Source organism: Sphaeramia orbicularis, chromosome 17, assembly GCF_902148855.1.
Source record: "Sphaeramia orbicularis chromosome 17, fSphaOr1.1, whole genome shotgun sequence".
Taxonomy (NCBI): Eukaryota; Metazoa; Chordata; class Actinopteri; order Kurtiformes; family Apogonidae; genus Sphaeramia; species Sphaeramia orbicularis.
In genome coordinates, this window is record NC_043973.1 from 53,138,463 (window position 1) to 53,161,957 (window position 23,495).

General features: G+C 37.8%; 2 protein-coding genes and 1 non-coding gene across 3 annotated transcripts in view; all 3 read left to right on the top strand.

Annotated features, from left to right (window-relative positions):
- Window positions 1-23,495, top strand: part of retreg1 (reticulophagy regulator 1) — a 215,681-nt gene that overhangs the window by 40,495 nt on the left and 151,691 nt on the right. The window lies entirely within an intron of this gene.
- Window positions 7,762-7,848, top strand: trnay-gua (transfer RNA tyrosine (anticodon GUA)). The gene is given in 2 exon segments: window positions 7,762-7,798; window positions 7,813-7,848. It is a non-coding gene; the product is annotated as a tRNA-Tyr (tRNA).
- On the top strand, window positions 16,563-23,381 carry LOC115436669 (zinc finger protein 622-like). Its single transcript, XM_030159575.1, is given in 8 exon segments — window positions 16,563-16,675; window positions 17,897-18,106; window positions 18,108-18,465; window positions 19,909-20,190; window positions 20,460-20,622; window positions 21,132-21,241; window positions 21,408-21,551; window positions 23,089-23,381. Coding segments are annotated over 7 exon segments (1,395 nt in total). The 5' UTR covers window positions 16,563-16,675; window positions 17,897-17,902; the 3' UTR covers window positions 23,223-23,381.

A 23,495-nucleotide genomic window follows, 5' to 3' on the forward strand; every position in this document is an offset into this window, starting at 1 on the left:
GCCAGGGTTCACATACAGGCCAGTAAAATACTATCATAATAACCTAGAAATAATGACAACTCCAAATTTTTCTCTCTGTTTTAGTGTAAAAAAAGTGAAATGACACAAAAATAAATTCATTTACAAACTATCCTTTGACACAAATATGAATAACTTGAACAACCGTGAACAACCTTAAATGCATTCAGAAAAACAAGTGCAATTTTAACATTATTATACCTGTTACTAAATGTTTTGTGTGTTTGTAGATCAAAGTCAGCTATTGTCAGTTTTGACAAATGTACTTAGCAGAAAACAGAAAACTGAAATGACAAAACTCTAAGGCCCCATGGTTCCAGGCACAACCAACCCCGCCCCTCACCCCCTATTGTAGCTTATTTTGGCTTCGATCCAGCTGATGTTATCATGTCTGTGTTGCGCTGATGTCAGCATATGTGGGCGTGTCCTGATATAATCATGTCTGTATACATGTGCATATGCTGATGTTAGCATTTGAACCAAAAAAGCGTAACATTCAGATGACGTTTACCCATAAAGACCCAGAGCTACTTCTGTGGCAGGTTCCCAGATGATTTTTTTTCTCTGTATTTTTAACCTTTCTTAACTGATTTATCACCCTTTAATATTATGCTCCGTGCATTTTTAAGTGAACATCGGGCATTTTATGATATTTAATTCACTGATCATGTAGATGTTCATTAAAACTCAGAGTAAATCCAAAAGGTTATTATTGTCAAAACAGAGAAAATCTGTCACTAACTGAACATAAAACCCAGTGTGTCCATCCACTGTCATTGATCCAACTCCAGGGGTTTTTACTGGTGAATCAATGTTGGAGAAGATGACGGTGTTTCCACTGTAACTACAGAGCCTCTGAACGTCCAAATGGGTCATATCTGATGACCATGAAAAGATGACAAACTGTATTTGACACCATGTATTGATACGTATTGATAGAATTAGTAGATCAATAGTTAATTAAAATTTATACCAGTAATTATTTGGTCGCTGGTGTATATTTGGGTCTTTATGGGTTTAAGAAACATTTTGTGTTGTTTCAATTCTATACAATATATGCCTTAGTTTTATGTCAGCTTTATGCCTCTATACTGAAGCGCTGCTCGCAAGTATGGGCCCCGTGAAAGCTAAACATCATTGGCCCTTCAAAAAAATTTAGTATCTTGTCAATTTGTCGCTTGGTGGGGGGTTGTACATGGGGGTGCGGTCAGTGAGTGATGTACCTAACCAAACATGCTTTCCAATGTCCGACTCCCGACTTCAGTGCCTCTATTATACATCGGACCTTACACGACATTTTCCACAACTGCTAACCTATACCCACCGCTCTGTGGCCCCCCAGAAATGCTGGGCTGAAATGCTGAATTTATCATGCTCACAACCCCCCGCCCCCCCAACGGTGCTCCAGCCTCTATATATATACGTGCCAGGTTTGAAGTAATTGAAACAAAATCAGTGGTTTTTTTTATAGACATTTGAAATTTCAGCCATTCTAAGTAAATGTGAGGGAAAAAAAAGGTTTTAAAAATTCATCAAAAATTTGAACCTTGACCTACTTTTCCCAAAATGTAATGACATCTATTGTGGGTCACTGGCAATCTATAAACCCAGTTTGGTATGAATTCAACCAATAGTTTTGCTGTTAACAAACAAACAAACAACACCAAAAACAATACCCCTTGCCTCTCCTTTGGGGTAAAAATAGAAAAAAATAGAACCAGAAATATAACTATAAACATATTACATAACTATAAAGCAGAATATAACTATAAACAGCAGGGGGTTAAGGAAACAAAGACTAATGGTGCGTCACTTGAGTCCACTGTGATCTGTAAGTTCTAATGTGTAAATGATAAACTGAGGCAGAATATTGTTAAAATTGCACTTAGTTTTCTTCAGAAATTTCAGGTTGATCATGGTTTGTAGATATAAACAATTTAATTTTATAATAGTAGTTTGGAGTTGACATAATTTATAGATCACTATGTTATTTTACTGGAGGTACTTTACTCCTGTGCTGTAAATCTTACACACTGGACCTACAAACTACAAATGCAAAATACTTTATTTGTAAAATGAAATGCAGGTTTTGTAACCTTTGGGTTATATTTGCAAACCAAACTGTGTTTATAGTAAATCCTATTGTAAAACATGTTTTGTTTGTTTGTGGACAGTGGATTCATATTTATTTCATATTTATTATCTTTTTTGTTAAGTTGGATGAATTTTACAACATATTTAAGTGAACCTAAAGACAACATTTATCTAATTATTCTCATTATTGATTCATGATTTATGTTAGGACTGGTAATATATACTTATTTGACCGTCAAAGTCCCAAGTATTCACAATGACACATGACAAAGACACAGATCACATCACCACATTTGATAAGATTATTTATTACCTTTAACTTACACCTATTAACAATACCTGTGCCTATTTTTTGATCAGTCGTTAATCATGTGAAGCTGTAACTTTACTGAAACTACATTATAACCATGCTCTAATATACGCTCATATGATGCTGAAGTTAAAGTATGTATATTTTGATAGTTTAAAATGTAGTTAAAGTAAAGTATTTCACTGTATGAAGTGGTTCCATCATATTTTACAAGTTTATCAGGTTTTGTGAGTGAAAATATACAAGAATTTTAAATATTTAATCACAAAATTGTCAAGGCAACTAACATTGAACAGCTAAGATGTAATTTAACACAATAAAACACAAAGAACAGAGTTAAATCAATAAAACAAATTAAACCATGAAAATAGTTTAGATAAATGATGAAAGTGAAGACATTTAGCCTTGAAAGTAAAAAGAATTCATGAAAAACAAGATAAATAGTGTCAGAGATCCTCTATAAACCTGAAATCATACCTTTTATAACAATTAATTCATAAGAAATAAGGAGCTGCAACTAGAAACTTTGGAATTTTCACAAAATGTTGAAAAAATTTGGATTAACTTTTAACTAAATTACTAATCGGTACATGTATGGAACTGTGAGATAATGTATCAGTAAAAGAACAATATGTTAGTTTCTGACGCTGATGATCATGTTTTATTATAATTAATGATATCTGACCTCCTTCCACTGAACTGAGGTTAAATGAAGGTTAATTACAGTTAAATACAGAATAAAACGTTGACCTTGTGTAGTCTGATCTGGGTGTCAACTGCTTCTGGACTAAAGGACTTTACATCTGTCTTTTCAAAGCTGTTTTTTACTCCAATCATGTTAAAACAACTAACACTCAGTCATTGCCCAGGTAATCTTAGCATTAGTTTATAGATTAATCAGTGTAAAATGTCAGTAGATGGTATCAGTGAATTATAATCTACATGTTTTGTCTAATAAACAATACAAACTCCAGAATATTACATTTACTGTCATGAAAACCTGAACATTTTCAAGCAAAAATTAATAACAGACTCTCAACTGTTTGAGCTCAGACTCATTAAAAAATAGGATTCAGGTTAAATATGCAAAAACACACCAACTTTGTGCTACAACGGCACTAAAAAAGGGTTTTTCCTCAGTGTTATTGTGTTAAATTGGATTTGTTTGAGCATGAAAACATCACATCTGATTTAAAAAATTTGTTGAAATATTGATGAAACAACCTGTTATAACTTGTAGATCAGTCAACTACATTACCCAGAATTCCACAGACCATTAAAAAAGTAACACTGAGTTCAGGTTAAAATATTAAATAATTATTTTATAATATTCAAAAACACAAAAACTTTGTGCTACAACAGCACTAAACGGTTTTTATCATTGTTATTGTGTTTTTCTGAATAAATTAGATTGGTTGAGCGTAGAAAACATCACACTGAACTATTTGTTGAGAATATTGATGAAACAGCCTGTTATTAGAACTAGTAGATCAGCAACAACACACATCGATACATCCAACTCCATTACCCAGAATTCCACAGACCTCAATTCAAATGAATGTCATTTCAGTCAATCATCAGGATGAAAACTTTTTATTGTCATTTCTTTTTTTTTATTTGTTATATTGAGTTTTTTTTCTCCATACAGTCATGTTTTTAGAGGGGCTTTTGTTTATTCCCCGTCATGCAGCAGGTCTCAACAATACTATGCATGGAAAGCTCACCGCGCGACATAAATGTACGAAGGCATTTTACTTCCAGTGTTTTTGATGCAACGTCAAGACAGGTGACTGAGCAGCCAATCAGATCACTGGATGTAAAAGGTTATGAGAATGTGTATTTCCATTTGCACCTTTAAGTCCAACGCTCCTACACTGTGTCAGGAATCAGCCTCGTACATTTAATGACTTTGTTTTTCTATACAAGACACATAGTCATGTCGATGTATCCTCTTGAATATATCATGTAATGCCTTGTATTAGCGTAGACATATGGGTTGAACCGTGCCTAAAAGGACTTTGTCGTGGCTGTGGTTGGTTTCTAACTCTCCTGTGATAGCTGTGTTCAGGCCGCGCTGTCCTTAAAGCCTTTTTAATCACATATGAAATATCAACATTTCTTCTAGTTCTGCCGAGGCGGCTTCTGTGCTGCTGCCTGAAGGTGAAAATATTCTTTGGACACGATTCAACGGTCCTAAAAGAATGAATGTAAATGTACTTTTATGTAACTAAACTCAAGAATGTCAATAAAATGCTTGAACGCCAAATACAGTTGCATTTATTTGGGCAGATTTGTGTGTGTTGGAACATGATCCCTGCAGTAATAGAGGATAAAACCAACATAAATCACAGCGATTAAATAAATTTATACTTCTGCCTACTCCTTTTCGACCATGCAGAATCCAGACTTGTATGTACTGGAAGATAGATTATTTGGTTTTTGTCTTAATTTGTTTCATTTGGTTTTATTTTGTTTCTTTGCATGTTCTAAATAATTAATAAATAAATAAAAAACAGATTAATATCAATAAAACCCAACCCTGGGTTATGGATTGTGATAACTGCAGAAAATCATACTTTATTAATCCCAAGGGAAACTGTTGTGTGTGAAAAAAGTTCTTAGACCACCCTTGTTTTCTTCAGTTTCTTCTTCATTTTAATGCCTGGTACAACTAAAGGTGTATTTGTTTGGACAAATATAATGATAACAACAAAAATAGCTCATAGTAGTTTAATTTCAGAGCCGATATCTATCCATTAACATGTTTTCTGATACTAACCAAAATCACTTCAGTCTTACATTAATATCTATGGCATTGTACTGACAAAACAGTGCTTTTAGACATTCCATGTTTTCTTTTCTGTTTGTTTTAGTCACATGATACACACAGGAGGAGTTAGGACTGGACTGGGTAACCACTGTTTTTGATGACTTTTGATGGTCTAATAATTTTTCCCACAACTGTAGATAGATAGATAGAACAATAGATAGAACGATAGAACGACAGAACGACAGAACGATAGATAGAACGATAGAACGATAGAACGATAGAACGATAGATAGATAGAACGATAGATAGAACGATAGATAGAACGATAGAACGATAGAACGATAGATAGATAGATAGATAGATAGATAGATAGATAGATAGATAGATAGATAGATAGATAGATAGATAGAATAGATAGATAGATAGATAGATAGAACAATAGATAGAATGATAGAACGACAGAACGATAGATAGAATGATAGATAGAACGATAGATAGAACGATAGAACGATAGATAGAACGATAGAATGATAGAACGATAGATAGAATGATAGAACGATAGATAGAACAATAATAGTAGATAGATAGATAGATAGATAGATAGCTTAGATAGATAGATAGATAGATAGATAGATAGATAGATAGATAGATACTGGAGAAATATTATCAGTAGTATAATTAAAATAAATTTACATAAACTAGAAGCACTCGGGAGTGCAGACCTCTGCCAGGCTGATCAATGGGCCCCCCGTGCCCCCCCCTCCAAATCCATCCATAACTTTCTGAGTTATCTTGCCACAGACAGACAAACAGACAAACCAACGCCGGCAAAACATAACCTAAACATAAACATTCACTTATTACCTAACCTAAGGTAATAAGTGAAAACTCTTTGCCACAGATATAAATTAGTTTTAGTTCAGGCGCCACAGTAAAATAATGCATAAAAACTTATAAATAATGGCAACTCCACATTTTTTCTTATTATTTTAATGGGAAAAAAGTACAATTACAATAATTGTATGAGAATATTTACATTTACAAACTATCCTTTCACAAAAATGTGAATAACCTGAACAAATATGAACAACCTGACATGTCTAAAGAGAAATAAGTGCAGTTTTATCAGTATTCTGTCTGTAACTAAATGTTTATTGTATTTGTAGATCCACTGTGGTCAACAACTTGGACTTATGTAAATAACAAACTGAAGCTGAATATTGTTAAAATTGCATTTAAGAAAGTCCATGTCTTCAGAAAACTAAGTACAGTAAGTTTTATCAATATTCTGTCTCAGTTGATCATTTACACATGTTCATTAAAATGTACAGATCACAGTGGATCTACACATAAGATAAGATAAGATAAGATAAGATAAGATAAGATAAGATAAGATAAGATAAGATAAGATAAGCCTTTATTAGTCCCACAAGGGGAAATTCCAGAAATACACATATATAAATATTTAGTACCAGGCAGAATGTTGGTAAAATTCCACTGAACTGAGTTAATGAAGCCAAATATAAACATCACACAATTCTCCAATAATCAGAATTCATCAGAAATCAGAATTCACCCCAAAAACCCAGAGTTATCTGAAGCTGAAGGTGACAAGGCTTTTCACTGCCTCAAAACCTTTGAGCAAGACTCAGGATCAGTCAGTGTCTGTTTGTAAATCCTCTATGTAAACATGTTTTTTCTGTTTGGCTTTAACTCAGTTTGAAAGGTTGACACCCCCTATGTTTTGCATTATGTTTGTGTCTGAAATAAACTAAACTAAACTACACTACACTACACTACACAAAATGTGTCATTACTTGTGTTGTTTTCATTCATTCTTTTATGGGTTTCATTTTTAGCTGACAGGCTGTGAGCTGGTGTCCATGCGGCATCTGTCGTCTGTTACAAAACGTTCTATCGTCTACAACTACAGTTTCCGATTGACTTCAACTTGGCATACAGCTTCTGTATGATGATGTCAACACAGGTATTGAAATTATTTCGATCCGGATCTGAGTTTTGGATTTGGTGCGACTTTGAAAAATGTTCCCATTATAACAGACAGGAAGTGGACTGATCCAATAAATCAGTATCAATGATATCAAGTTGGAATTTGATTTTTTTACAGATCTGATTGGAATATGACCAAAACATGGGCTATTTCTGTAATAGAATAAATACACAGAACTGGGTGATGATAAATGGTATCTGGATACATTTCCCAAAGCTTTTCATTTGGCCGGTAAGCTCCAGGGCCACTGGTCCTGTTTTTTCTTCTTCTGTCTGTGCACTTTTTCCGCCTGTGTTGTTTGTCTAGTCCTTTATGAATAAAGTTGAGTTTTGAATCCGTGAACAGAATCCAGGTCCTGCACAGGTTCACGGACTTCATCCACCATGTTGTTGTTGTTGTTCGTTTGAGAATGCATCCGAATCTGAACCGTTTCACATAAACGCACAGATCTGGATGTTCTAAAGGGAAATGTGTGGATAATTCTGATAAAAACTGAGTGGAACTGTCAGAATTCTTAGCTCATTAGTCTAACTGACATTAGTTCCTGTCGTGATATATCCTTCGATAGCTCAGTTGGTAGAGCGGAGGACTGTAGCGGAAGTGTCAGACATCCTTAGGTCGCTGGTTCGAATCCGGCTCGAAGGAAAACTTTTTCTATAGTACGCAAACGTTTCCGTATTTTTCGTCCAGTGGTGTCCTTAGCTCAGTCTTTCAAGAGCCCATTAGACTGTCAGTCCAACTTTTGCTAAATCCAGTCACATGGTCAGCTTTCCCCAGAGTCCATCAGGTCACAGATTCTGTCCAGTCAAATTCCCACTTCAGTGTTTTATGCTCCAGTCGACATGCATAGCCAACCTTCACCATCTCACCTGTCTGCGGACATGGCAGGAATCTGTACATCAGCACATTTAATCTGTAGGTCGGCGGGTCGAGAAAGGTTCGAGACCTTTTTCTACAGTTTCTCACTTTGGGTTCAAAGAGAGACACGAAAGAGAAAGAATACCACAAGGTGGAGGTTCTAAGAAAGAAGAATAAAAAATAAATAAAATGAATATCAGAGAGAAGTAAACCAGCTGTCATCCTGCTGACTGGCAGTAATAGTAATGTAAGACCAAAGTGGTTCCCAAACTGCTGCTGTGGTATCATCCCTGTTATTTAACTTATAAAGCATTGTCTCCCAATATTTTTGCAGAATTCAGTTCTATATTCTTTACATATTGCATGTTTTTACACTGTATTTTGTTTGTTTGTTGTTTTTTAATTCGGTTAGCTTTTGTCTCATTTCACATTATCATGATCATATTATAGAAATATAAGGTGCAGATGGTGCAGATATTTAGATTAAAATGTGGGGAGTAAAGGGAAAATTTACATAAATGAATAAATGTGCAGTCAGCTGTAGTGAGTAGTGTTGTGTATGTTCATTACAGCTTTTTCTCCCACAAATAAATCCATCAGTTTACGAATTAATGCCTTATAAGAGTATTTCTAGTTTTAAATATCTACTTCTATCCTTTCATCAATGCACACATGGTTTTGTAGATCTATATTCTGCTCTATATTTGCCTTTTATGTCTTTATTTTAACCTTATTCTAAGTTTTGACACCATGTACTGGAACATGTGACAGCTTTGAACAGCATAGGTTATGTTACAGCACCACCTACTGGTAGATCCTGCAGTTACAAATCAATACATGAAGATAAAACTATCTTTTTTCCTCATTTTCACATGTTTAAAAGCCATCTTATGCGTTGGCTTTGTATTAATGACAGGAAAGGCTGTGATGGCAGATTTTATGCATTTTATTTTATGAGTATCAGTTTATTTATAGAAATGTAAAGGTGAAAAATACAAGAAAAGTTGAGGTAAGATAATGCTTTTATTGTCCCACTTTGGGGAAATGTGCATTGTTGCAACAGCAGGTCAGTACAGGGTGGAATAAAATATCAGTCACAGCAAACGATAAATAAAATAAGACACAGGTGTCAAACATGCGGCCTGGGGGCCAAAACCAGCCTGCCAAAGGTTCCAATCCGGCCCGCGGGATGAATTTGCAAAGTGCAAAGTTAGGGCATCAAACTCAAAAATAATATCATAATAACCTGTAAATAATGACAACACCAATTTTTTTCTCTGTGATTTGGTGCAAAAAACATTAAATTATGAAAATGTTTACATTAACCAACTATCTTTTAACAATAAAATGGGAATAACCTGAACAAATATGAACAACCTGAAATGTCTAAAGAAAATTAAGCACAATTTTAACAATATTCTGCCTGTTATTAAATGTTTTGTGCCTTTGTAGATCTGATCTGTCATGCACATGTAGCCTATAAATGATAAGTCAAGGCAAAAATATTGATAAGATTGTACTTATATTTCTTAACAAATTTAATTTTTTTCAGGTTATTCACATCCTTTTTGTTTGGATAGTTTGTAAACATAAATACTGGCATAACTGAATGTCATTTTTTTTTACACTAAAGCAATTTGGAGTTGACATTATTTATTGGTTATTATTTTACTGGTCCGGCCCACTTCAGATTAAATTGGGCTGAATGTGGCCCTGAAAGAAAATGAGTTCGACACCCCTGAAATAAGAGATAAAAATAAACATCAAATGTACAATCTCAAGTCGAATACTTACAGTATGGAAGGAAACAGTGGATCTGAGTGTGTGAATAAACAGTCCAGTTAACAGTCTGACTGCTTCAAACATATTGTAGAGGTTTAGGTTAAGTCCCCCCTTCAGGCTGTGGATGTGGTGGTGGAGGGGTTCTAAGCATAGAGGGTTTGAAGAATGAAATCTCCAAGTGCAAAACACAACGAATTTTCTCCATTTTGATGGAATTGAATTGATATAAAAGCAGTGGTGGAGAATCCCAGTTCCATAAAGTCAAAGTCCTGCCATGCATTTGTTCCAACCATTCACTGAAGCAGCCCATTCTGATGAACACAACTCCTCCTCCAGGTAGATGAAGGGATAATTAGTGGGATCACCTGTGTTCAGTGAACAAGTAGAACCAATACATGGCAGGACTTTGACTCTGTGGAGCTGGGATTACCCACCACTGCATATAAATCAACAAAATAAGCATTTATTCTAGAAAATACAGGGACATTTCTGAGACATTCCAGGTTTACTATGATTTCTGTGATCTCCGGTGAAGCACATAATAGGTCTTCCACTCCATGCATCCTCTGTACCTTCCCCTTTTCCACAAAAAGACAATTCCATGTTCTGCATCACTTAAGAATAAAATAGAAGCTTTATCATCATTGTATGATTTACAATGAAACTTTGTTTAGCAGCAATGATCTATCTCGCAGCAGCTACCATTTCAGCTAAAAAGTAACCAGAAATGTGAAAAAGGGCAGTTATAAATATAATCAATGAAGATGTGTTAAAATATGTAGTGCAAAGGAGCAGTTAATGCAATAGTCCAGATTATTGCACAGGGATGATTATGATCTAAGCTTCAAGCCCCAGCTCACAGTCAGCCACAGCCCCAGCTGGGCACCTGATGTAGAGCCCGTTGGCTTAAATGGACTTCAGATCCAGTAGGCTCTCCTTCAGCTCCCACTTACATTAGATGTAACTGGAACTCGGGGCTCAGAGCCGGCAGCACCGTGCATGTGAGTCCCAGTTACAGCTGGGAGTTTGGAGCACGGCTTGGTTCAGAGTTCTGTAAACAAAACTGGTTCAGTTTATGGAAGTGGTGTTATTTAAGGTGAAATAGAGACATTACGGTGCAATCACTCCATTGTAGTGAAGGAGGCCGTATCTATCAAACACATCAGATCCAGGTGGGCCCTCAGGCAAGGCCGTTTACACTATGCATATACCTCGGAATGAGTGGTACAATAAATGAAGGAGTCATTCTGGCTCAAAATGTCTTTAATGCATTTATTATAAATTTTTGAACATTTTTCCCCCAATTTTTGGAGACAACAGAATATAGAAAAATAGGAATAATATAATTCTTTTGCTATAAATCAAACAGACAATAAAACATTACTAAATGTATTTTAAACATTAGTATTGCACTTTTCCCTGAAAGGTAGTTTTGAACAAACAACAAAAATCAAATCACAGTTCTGTCAGTTCACATTCTGCAAATAAATAATAAAAAAATTCCACATGAAGTGCAACAGTAACAAGAGGGCAAACTGGTATTCTCTTTAAACAAACTGAAGAAAAACACTGACAACAAAATTAATCAAATTGTTGTAGGACAGTTAAACTGTTTAGGACACTTTGGGGTGGATCTACTAAGATCTCAATTTGTGCGTGCGCAATCAAGAATTTGAGAATTTGTGTGTGTGTGTGTGTGTGTGTGGGGGGGGGGGGGGGGGGGTGGTAGTTGGATTGAACGACTGTCCAGTCCACATAATTTAGTCCCACTGTAGCAGAATGTCAGTGCGTATTTTTTATCACAGTCATCAGGAGTGGAAAAGAGTGCCATGAAGTGTGTTGTGTGTGTGGGGTGGGGCACACATCTCAATTATTTTTTCCTTCACTCGTTCCAAAAGTGTCCACAAAAGGGTGAAAAATACATTCTCTGCATCTTGTTTCATCATTTCTTTGTCTTCTAACCACTTCCGTGTGTGCAATTACTCATCCAAACCATTTGCACCTCCTTTTGAGACGTGTTAAATATAGACACAGTTTCTGTGAGCAAAATTGCTTTGGGGTTTAATAAATCACCTTGCGTGTGCTAAATTAATACATTTACATTTTCTCCTCCCACCACACGCACAACTGCGTGTAAATGTGAAGCAGGTACAGAGGACCCAAGAGCAGAACCAGGAGCGCAGCATGAACAGTCTTTATTGTCCAACAAACAAGCAACAGAAAAGGGACAGGCAGCAGGAGAGTCGGACACAGGCAAGGGGTCAGTATCCAAACGAAGCCCAAGGGGTGAAGACAGGAGACCTGGTCGGGGATGGAAGGCAGATCGGTCGTCCGGGAAACAGGCAGAGAGACGTGGTCAAACAAAGGCAGGTAGGTTACTGGGCTCAGACAGGCAGACGTGGTCAGATAGGCAGGCAGGTGAAAACCCAGGCGGCAGGCGGGGGAGGTCAGGGACAGTTAGGATCGGGATTCAGACAGGAACAAACACTGGAAAGTCACACACAGGGTAGAAACAATCTGGCAGAGAACAGAGGGCAAAGAGGTGAATATATACACCCCACCTGATGAGCTGCAGCTTGTGCTCACAGGTGAAGGTGATCTACTGATGAGGAGGTGTGGCCTAGAGGGTAATGGAGAGGTGTGGCTGAGAAAGTGAGAGAGAAAGACAGAGAAACAGCAGAACAAACAGAGATGTTACAGACCCCCCCCCCCCCCCCCCCCCCCCCCCCCCAAGGGACAGCCCCTGAAAAAAGTAGCAGGAAAATAAATTATAATTTCTACAAAAATAGATTACATTACATTACATTACATTACATTACATTAGAGTACAGCAGATGTGACTTGATTGATCCCACAACAGGGAAATTCACAGGTCAAGTCAGCAACAGAATAAAGTGTCTGAATGAATATACAAATAGAAAAGCAGTGAAATTATAAGTGTAATCATCACAGTTTGATTGAACTCTCTTATACTGTATGCATGGACTAAACACATCTGCACAAACCTCTGTAACCCTGTTTACTCTGTCTTCTCCTCTGAACCATCCACAGTCATCAACAATGATGAGCTGATCCGGATCGTACTGGTGGGGAAGACCGGAGCCGGAAAAAGCGCCACAGGAAACACCATCCTCAGAAACCAGGTTTTTGAAGCTGATATCTCCCCTGAATCTTCGACCATATGCTGTGACAAAGCCATTGGTGAGGTGAATGGAGAGAAGGTCGCTGTCATCGACACTCCAGGTCTGTTTGACACCAGGAGAGATGACAAAACCACCATCAAAGATATTATCCAGTGCATTGCTCATGCTTCTCTTGGACCACATGTGTTCTTTGTTGTTGTCCAATTGGGCAGGTTCACAGATGAAGAAAAGCAAACAATCCAGAAGATTCAGAAGATCTTTGGTACAGATGCAGACAAATACAGTCTGGTCCTGTTCACCCACGGAGATCAGCTCAAAGGGAAGACGATCGAGCAGTTCCTGAGCAAAAGCAGCGACCTTCAGGAGCTTGTGGCCAAATGTAACAGTCAGTGCCACGTCTTCAATAACAAGAAGGAGGATCCTTCTCAGGTCACCGAGCTGCTCAAGAAGATCAGAAATATGAATGAAAGGAACGGAGGGAGCTACTACACCAACGAAAAGTTCCAGAAGGCAGAGAGAGCCATCAAAGGGAAGAAACAATGGATCCTGAGAGAAAAAGAAGAGCAAAGGAGGCAAGAGGAGGAGACAATAGGGAGAGAAATCAAGGAAGAGTACAAGCAACGTCTGAGAGAAGTGAAAGGTGACAGGGAGAAGGAGAGGCAATTAATGGAAGAAAAACAAAAGGAAATGGAAGAAGAAATGGAAAAAATGAGGAAGATTCAGGAATCTCAGGCCCAACAGGAAGCTGAGAAGAGCAGTGGTGTAATTGACGTGTTGATTAGAGTTTTGGATTTCTTTTATCCGGTTGCTTCACGGTACTTTAAATCAAAAATCTAATGAGTGTAATCGCCCTTTTTCCACCAGCGTACTCAGGAACTTCTATGAGCGTATCTGCTAGTTCCTAGTATCGTTGTTTGTTATCCTTGATCATCTCATTTTTCTTCGTATTCCAGATTGTCTCTTATTATTATTATTAATAATAATAATTAGTAATAAGTAATAATAATCTCTTGTTAGTACCCATAGATTTGTGGGATTCACCAGTGTTTTCTTATTGTTGCTCTTACTCCAGCTCAGATCACATTTTCCCAGTGGTCGAGTGTATTTTAAGAAGATAAGATAAAAACATCACAGCCCAGGACACATAACACAAGCTGATTCACATAAATTTCAGAGAAATTTCTACAATTGATTATTGCATTTGTGGTTGAAAAATGTCTTATTAGTTCTGACTGGACACCTTTATATCAGAAATAATAAAAACTACAGTAAATAATTAACTTAGAGGGCATCTGTGGGACAACAGTGGAAACATGTTATCCCTCAGATTAGTTTTTGTCCTGATAGCCCATAAATAAATAAAAAATAAAAAGTTGATTTGATTTTAAGATATATTATTTTCTCTGCTAAAGATCTTCTGTTTCTTATTGTCCTTTTTTGGTTCCTCTCTTATACTGAAAGTCAACTGTTTGCATGTGACAACACCTGCCCTTTTATGGTGTTAAGTGGGTGTGGTCAGATATGCTAATTGGCCACACCCATCACTTTAACAATCAAATGAGAGTCAACTTTCATCACACCTGAGTAAGGGCAGATTTGGACAGTAAGAACATTTGGTGCATCTGGAACTAGAATTTGTTTTATTTCATGTCATAGAAATAAAAAGAAAATTAAATGTGTGTTGCTCATCTCAGAGGGTCAGTGTTTACACTTCCTCAGGTTTTTCCATCACGTGTCAAGTCTGTTCTATTCTATAGGTAATTTTGTCTAAATGGAGAGTTGTAAGAAAGAAAACCATCTGCTTACTTTGGTGTTTTTCCAGGAGAGAACAACTACTAAAGCATTTTAAGCATTCAGCTAAAATCTACAAATATTTGTTGATTCCTTTTAATCTTCACTTTATCTTGGTATAAACAGTTGTGGGACTAAGGGTACTTGGTATGTGTAAAATGTTTTGGATGCATTGTTTCACCTCTTGCCAGAATTTTTGTATTTCAGTAAAAATACAATCAAAAACTGTACCTTTTTCTTTCTCATGTTTGGTAGATTTCATGTATACTTCTATTATATCTGTCACATTCAACAAGTTATATTACAGTAACCTTGAGTGGGTATTCGTATTAGTAGTTCTGGAGATGTCTTCAATTAGGTCCTCTCTGCATGGCTCCAGCCTCTCCACAGATGTATCTGTAACCGCAATTAAAATCAGAATTATAATGTAAATGCATGTAAGGAATTCTTTGCTGATCTATGTTGTTTCGCTTTTAAATTATAAATACAAGATGTAATAAACAGTGCAAAAAAAAGTAAAAAGAAGACAAAAAAGAAGCTATATATATATATATATTTAAAATCCTTCTAATGACATTCAAGGCCATCCATAACCTCGCCCCTCCATATCTGTCTGACCTACTTAATGTTGCCACTCCCTCTCGTACCCTCAGATCTTCCTCCTCCATCCACCTCACCGTTCCCTCTGCCCGTCTCACCACCACGGGGAGCAGAGCATTCAGCCGCTCTGCTCCCCAGCTCTGGAACTCCTTGCCACCGGATCTCAGAAACACCACTTCACTTCCTCTCTTCAAATCCAGACTCAAAACCCATCTGTTAAGGACCTCTTTCTCTTTGTGAACACAATTGCACTGTCCAAATTTTTAACCTGCTTTTTATTTTTACTCTGCTTTATTGTTTGTTTTTAACTCTCCTGTTTTACTATACGGTGTCCTTGAGTGCCAAAAAAGGCGCCTATAAATAAAATGTATTATTATTGTTATTATTATTATTATTATTATTATTATTATTATTATTATTATTATTATTATTATTATTATTATTATAACCTCTATATATATCAGGGCACAGTATCAGCTAATATACAGTTATAATGCAGGGTTTTTTGTGCATTTGTTGATGTAAATGGAGAATGTTAATGGCTCAATAAAGTGGCTGTTTTGTGGAAGAAACTAGTCCATTGTGTCTTTTGTTTTAATCTGTTTTCTGAGAAATTTTTCCCTGGAAAAGGGGCAGGTGGCAGTAATTAATTTACCTGTTTGTATTAAAGGTGAAGAAGAAGAAGAAGAAGAAGAAGAAGAAGAAGAAGAAGAAGAAGAAGAAGAAGAAGAAGAAGAAGAAGAAGAAGAAGAAGAAGAAGAAGACGTGGTTCAAAATGGAACTCTATGATCAAAAAACCTGTACAAGCAAGATGGGAAAATGGCATTAGAACAGGGCGTACTGGATTCAGTGAAACAGATGGAAAATGTGATCGTTGTGATAAATATGAGTCAGTACAACATGTTATTTTTGAATGCAGGAGATTTGAGGAAGAAAGAAAAACACTGAAAGTAGCTGCAGAGAAAGCAAAAATACTGTTCAATATAGGATGCTGTAGTACTTTTTGTTTCAGAAATCTCATCACGTTCTTAAAGGAAACAGGATTATTTGTCAGAATTTAGGTTTTTAGTTTTTTTCAGATTTTAATTTGATTTTTCTGTCAATTTCCTGCTCACACTCCAGTCCAGTAGGCGGCGGTAATGCACGTTTAAGCTGGTTGTAACCGCAATAAAAATCAAAAGAAGAAGAAGAAGCGGTTCAAAGGTCAGCAGGCTGCCCTCGTGTGGCGTCGGATACCAACAAACCTCAACGAAACACATAAAAATTACTGTTAACGGAGGAGTCATCTCATATACGTAGTAAGTACATGTCGTTTGTTGAAACCTCCTCCAGTTTTCGGCCTGAGCTGTGTGTGTGTTCGCTATTTTTTCCTGTTTTTTTAGCGGTTGTTTACACTAGCATGTTAAGCTAGCCGGTGGTTAGCTAACATTAGCATTACATGTATCAGGCTGTTACTGTTTCACAACTTGGCAACTAAACTTTAAATTAACATCACGTTTTAGTGTGAATTGTTTTCCATAACCAGTAGCTCTCTAGTATAGAAAGTAAAGGGTTCTAGTAAACTTACCTTGAGTTATAGCACGACATGATAAAGAGAACATATGGATTAAACCTATTATAAAATGTGCAGAAAAAGATGAGAAATGGAAAATAATCCCATAATTATAAAAATGTAAATAGATTCATGATGAGGCTGTTGATATCAGATTGGGTTTCAAGCCATTGTTACCTGGATGTGTACCTACTATTATTACCTTTTTAAATAATGAAGGAAAAACCCCAAATCGTGACGTAATTGATGATATAGATATTCTTTAAAAATATAAAACGAAACATCACTGGTAATCTGTTTAAATTGAGTTCAGTAGGATCTGACTTTACAAACGATGAAACCCATACAAAATTTTGAGAATTATTTCCTCTGATATGGTTATTTGTGTAGATTATTAATCTCATCTATACAAATCTTATAAATTGTCTCAGGGTCATTTTTTCCAACACAGTCAGAAAAAGATTGATGAGAAAACTAATGCTTAGTTTGTAACACTTTCTCGCATTCTAATTCCTATACCATTATTATTGTTTTTTATTGTTTGTTTTTTGCACCATCTTTATGCTGCACATTTTTCTTGCACTTTATTCTGTTGTTGCCTTGACCAAAAAAGTTTAATCTAATCTAAAGTGAAGCTCCAAATCTTTTTTAGTTCTGCATCTGTATGAAGGTTGGCCTTGAGCATTTCATTAACATTAGTATGTATGTGTATCCCTAATTTTCACTGGATTGGGTTGAAAATTGTAATTAATATTTAACAAACCCTAAAAAATAATTTATAGCTATTCAGGGCAGTAGTAGATGTAATTAATACTGTTTTATTTTTAAACTGTAACACAAATGTAATTTTGTCTTCATGAGTTTTCATTTCTGACCTCCCTCCTTCTCATTGTGTGTTGTATTCACATAACTTCCACATGTGATTGTTCTGAAATCCCTCAGTTTAACTTCCCTGTTTCATCTTCAGGTCATAATGTCCTCCTACACCTGCATCAGCTGCCGAGTAGCTTTTGCAGACGGCGAGGTGCAGCGAGCACACTATAAAACCGACTGGCACCGCTACAACCTGAAGCGTAAGGTAGCGGACATGCCTCCGGTAACGGCTGAAAACTTCCAGGAGCGGGTCCTGGCTCAGAGGGCCGCCGCAGAACAGCAGCTGAACGATGCAGCAGTGGACCGAGGGCTGCGCTGTCTGCAACAAGAAGTTCTCCAGCGCCAATGCCTACCAGAACCACCTGCAGTCCCACAAACACCAGCAGGCGGAGAAGCAAGCCTTACTCGCTGCCCAGAGGAAAGTGGAGAAGATGAACGAGAAGAACCTGGAGAAGGGGCTCGGTGAAGAGAAGGCCGACCACGACGCCAGGAACGAGGCCCTGCAGCAGGCGCTGAAAGAGCAGCAGAGGTCGAGCTCGGCCAAGCAGGGGAAAGGCCCAGCGGCTCAGAGAGCGGAGAAGCCAGACAAACCTCCCAGGATGATGTGGCTGGAAGAGCAAGCGAAGAGGCAAGACGGAGAAGATGGAGCCACAGCAGAGGAAGGTAAGGAGGGGAAACACGGGGGGGGGGGGGGGGGGGGGGGGGGGGGGGTGTCAGAAGGTTCTCAGAAAAATGTAATAAAAACAGGGTTTACACGGGGTCTTAAAAAGTTTTAAAGTTACAAATCTGCATTAAATACCTTAAAAAAGTCTTTATAATGTATTAAATTTGATATGGTAGGGCTTAAGTTCTGTTACCATAAACTTGTTCACTGTGTTGTGTTTAAATGTGTCTGTTAAATGTCCAAACTGCAGAGATAGTAATGTTAGTAGTGCCCCAGTGGCCTCATGGAAAAGCCACTGGCCTCCTAAGCCTAAGTTCCAGTCCCATCTGGGGTGGTAACTTTGGGGCAGCCTCAGCCTAGATGGCTGGAGAGTCGGCTTGTGACTGATGGGTCGCTGGTTCAATTCCCTGGACTGACGGAGAGTTGTTGGCTGGTGTGATCTTGAGCAAGGCACTTAACCCCCCTATTTGCTCCCCGGGCACCTGATGTGGCTCCTGGTGTGCAGTGTGTAATGCATGATCTAGTGATGGGTTAAAGGTGTGTGGTGCATCCTTGGGCACAGTTTTTGTCTGTGCAGCAATACAGCTGTGGACCAGAGCTTAAAATGTACTTTCTAGTGTAATTTTGTAAAACTTATTAATTGTAACCCCTAAAGACCCAGTGCTACTTTTGTGGTCACTCCAAAATAAGTTCTCCTCTCTATTTAAAGTTTTGTAAGTGATTTCGCACCATTTATTGTCATATTATCTTCGGTATTTTCCATTTTTCAGTGAAAATCAGGTATTTTCCTATATTTAATTCACTGATCATGTAGATGTTCATTAAGTTCAAATTAAACTCGAGGGTTATTATATAATTTCAGAGAAAACTGAAGAAGAGGGGACCTTTTTCAGTAAATCTGTCATGAACTGAACATAAACCTAGTGTGTTCATCCACTGTCATTGATCGAACTCCATGGGTTTTACTGGTGAATCAATGCTGTAGAAGATGACGGTGTTTCCATGGTAACTATGGAGCCTGTCAACATCCAAATGGTCATATGTGATGACCATAAAAAGATGAAGAACTGTATTTTACACCAATTATTGTCATGTATTGACAGGATTAATGGATCAACAGGTATTAAACGGGTACATCAGCAGGTGGTTTAGGTTGACAGTGGATGTTTGGGTCCTTGAGGGTTAATTTGGTCATTAAAATTCTTCCTTTTCTTTTTTTTTTTTAATAATCAACCCTGTTTTACACAGACTTCTGCATTCTTTAACAAAAAATGACTCTAACAAGACTGAAATATCTACCTTTTGTGGTCGCCGCATTAAAACCTACGATCTTCTAGTTTCTGTTTGTGATGATGTAAACGTTGGAGTCTGTTGACTTTATTTGTACAGTCGTCCTGTGTCTTGTGATCCTGAATTGTTATATTCATATCCAAATGTTGCAGAGGAGTGGGAGGACGTTGATGAAGATGGTGATGATGATGATGATATGGAGGATGATGAGGATGCAGAGGAGGTGATGGAGCAGGAGGAGGGAGACTCCGCGGCACCATCGGATGCCCATCCCGCCGCCCTTCCCGGGTCCATCCCCGTCACAGACTGTCTGTTCTGCTCCCACCACTCACGGTCACTCATGAAGAACGTGGCCCACATGACTGGAGTCCACAGCTTCTTCATCCCGGACCTGGAGTTCCTCGTTGACCTCCGGGGTCTAATACGATACCTGGGTGAGTTAGTGGATGCTGAACTGAAACTGGTCTTGGGACCGGATCATTTCAGTGCAAAATACTTGAGCTCCTGACGGTCAGTGTTTACATCATTTCAATGGAAAATCCAGACGTTTTTCAGAAGTTTTATTACTGTATTTTCACCACCATCGTAAAGACGCTGTGTTCATGTGGAACTGTGGCTCAGTACAATGTATTATGTCCGACGTACACTGTTAAATTTAATTCCCTGCTGATTTCTAACTATGTTTTTGTTTTCTTCGTTACAGGAGAGAAAGTTGGTGCAGGGAACGTGTGTTTGTGGTGCAATGAAAAAGGACGTTCGTTTTATTCAACAGAAGCCGTCCAGAGTCACATGACGGACAAAAGTCACTGTAAACTGTTCACAGATGGCGACACTGCTCTGGAGTTCGCAGACTTCTATGATTTCAGGTAATGTATGGCAGTCGCTGCACATTACCTTTTATTGGAAGGGGTTAATATCACTGCTTTTAACAGCAGCTGCAGAAATAAATCGAATGCGTCAGGTTCTAAAGGCAACACTTTCATTACCCCCCCCCCAAAGGGGAGGCAAGGGGTATTGTTTTTGGTTCGGATTGATTGATTGTTTGTTTGTTAACACTTTAACAGCAAAACTATTGGTTAAATACAGACCAGATTGGGCTTATAGATCACCAGTGACCCACAATAGATCTCATTACATTTTGGGAAAAGTAGGTCAAAGTTCAAATTTTTAAGGAATTTTAAAAATCTTTTTATTTTTTCCCCATTTACTTAATAGCTGAAATTTATCTGTGCTATCTTTGTCCATGCTGACATGAGCACATGCATAGACATGATGACATCAGCTGGATTGATGCCAAAATAAGCTACAGTATGTGTGAGGGGCGGGGTTTGTTGTGCCTGGAACCACTTTAGATTTGGATATTTTTTGGAAACAGGAGTAGCTACCCAGACAGGAAAGATGAGGATGTGGACATGGATGAAGAGCTTCCTGATGACAAGAACTTGGAGTATGATGACGAAACGCTAGAGCTCACCCTCCCTTCAGGTGATGTCACTTTAAAAAAAAAAAGTTCATTTTAAAAAGAGGGATGAATGAAGATTTGATGAACAAAAAACTGAAAATCTAAAAAAAAAAAGGGAAAGGAATTGTTTCCCAAATTCATAAGTTCCTTCCAAGTTTCCATGTTCCTGGTGTTTTCGGTGCTTTTCAGGTGCAAAGATCGGCCACCGTTCGCTCATGCGGTATTATAAGCAGCGGTTCGGACATCAGAGGACGGTGGCTCTGGCCCATAATCAGAAGGCCGTGGGCAGAGTCCTCCGGCAGTACAAAGCCCTGGGCTGGGACGGTGGACCAGGTAAGACTCACACCTGTTCTGTAGAAACATTCTGCACTGGTCTGAGGAGGAATGAACATGGAAAGACTGTTGTTGGTCTTTTATAACTACAGTATTGTCTGTGTCGATTGTAGTTAGACATTAGTCGCTTTTCCATTGGACATATGTGCAAAACTTTACCAGTATTTTCTAAAAGTAAAAAAACAGAAGTGCGTACTGTTGGTTTTTCCATTAAATCACAAATACGATTTATTTATTTATTATCGTGAGATGACACTAGAAGTCATTCCATAAACATGGTGAGGAACGTAAATATGGTGTTGATTGACAGATATATTCATTATTATTATATATTACCCTCTATCTCGTACTAAATTAAAAAATGATTTGCTTCATGGTGTGTCCACATATACCGCATCATGTTTCTTTCAAAACTCTTCTTCACTTGTTGTAACACCTGTCAACATCCATTTTGTTTTTTATTCATGTAAGTCGCGGAAAAAGGTCTTTCCATTGCAGTTTTGCATGATATACCAAATGCAGTATGCCTGAAAATCCACCTCTTGCCAGCGCAAAAACTTTTAATCGAAAAATGAGAGTTTTGGTGAAATTGTCATTTTTCCATTAGGTACATTTTTTTACTCGCAAGTTACATTCATGCAATTTGAGGGTCAATGGAAAAGCCACTTGTGCTTTCTTTAAAAAAATCAGCACAAAAAAATAGCAGCAGAACATTTGTTACTGATGGAGGTTGTTCTTCACTGGTCACCATATGTTTCTTCAGCTCCGTTCACACTGCAGGTAAATGTGACCCAAATCCAATTTTTTTTTTTTTTTTTTTTGCCAGTATGTGACCTGTATCCAGTCTCTTAAAGACAGTTTGAACAGCACTAATCGGATTTTTAATTTTTTTTCAAATCCCACCCAGGCCACTTTCATATGTGGTCCTAAATCCAATACGTATCTAATATTTTGCAATGTGTCATCAGTCTGAATGGCCAGGTCGCATTTATCCGACCTTAACGTCATTGAAATGCGACTAACGTCACAATTCCTCATCATAGGAGTGTTACTTCCGTAAACACAGTGTGTCTGTGTGGTCACGTATTACATCAGGACCTCCTTTTGTGCGTGCGGGTCACTTCAGGGTCACATTCAGTTCAGACTCAAAACTGATAGAAGTCGCATTTAATGTGGAATGTGAACGAACACACAAAAAAAAAATCGTACACACAGATGTACAAGGTAATGAAATGCAGTTTGGCATCTAACCAGAAATGCAATCAGTAGATATTTAATATGTTGTTTAATACGTATGAGTTATTATGTTGTTATTTTCCTTGATATGACATGGAGCTCTGTGGTCTGTGAACACCCTTGGCTGTTAATATTGTCAGTGTAATTTTTAGCACTTTCCAAATTCATCCCCTTGGCCCGGATTGGACCATTTGATGGGCCAGTTTTGGCTCCTGGCCCTCATGTTTGACACCCCTGGCATAAACGAAAGCACCAAAAAAACCCACAAAATGACCCGGTGTATGTCCTCTGTGTCCCCCAGGTACCGGCTCCTTCCAGCAGAGACAGAGGGACATGCAGTATGTACAGATGATGAAGTCCAAATGGATGCTGAAGATGGGCATGAGCCACAACGCCGTCAAGCAGAAGCACTTCAGAGCCCAAGTCATGTTCTAACCTCGGACACTGATTCTGTCAGAAAACTGGCCTCTTCTCACTCCATGCACATCTGTGTATGCTTTTATTATTGGATTTAACGCCTCATATCAGCTCATGTCACTGCTTTCCTCAGTTAAATAACAAATACCGGGCCTGGCCAAAAAAAAAAAAAAAAAATCACATTAAATCATAAAGACCCAGTTCTACTGTTGTGGCAGCTCCCAAATGAATTTTTCTCAACATTTAACCTTTTAAGCGATTTATCGTCATTTATTATAATATTAGCCTCTG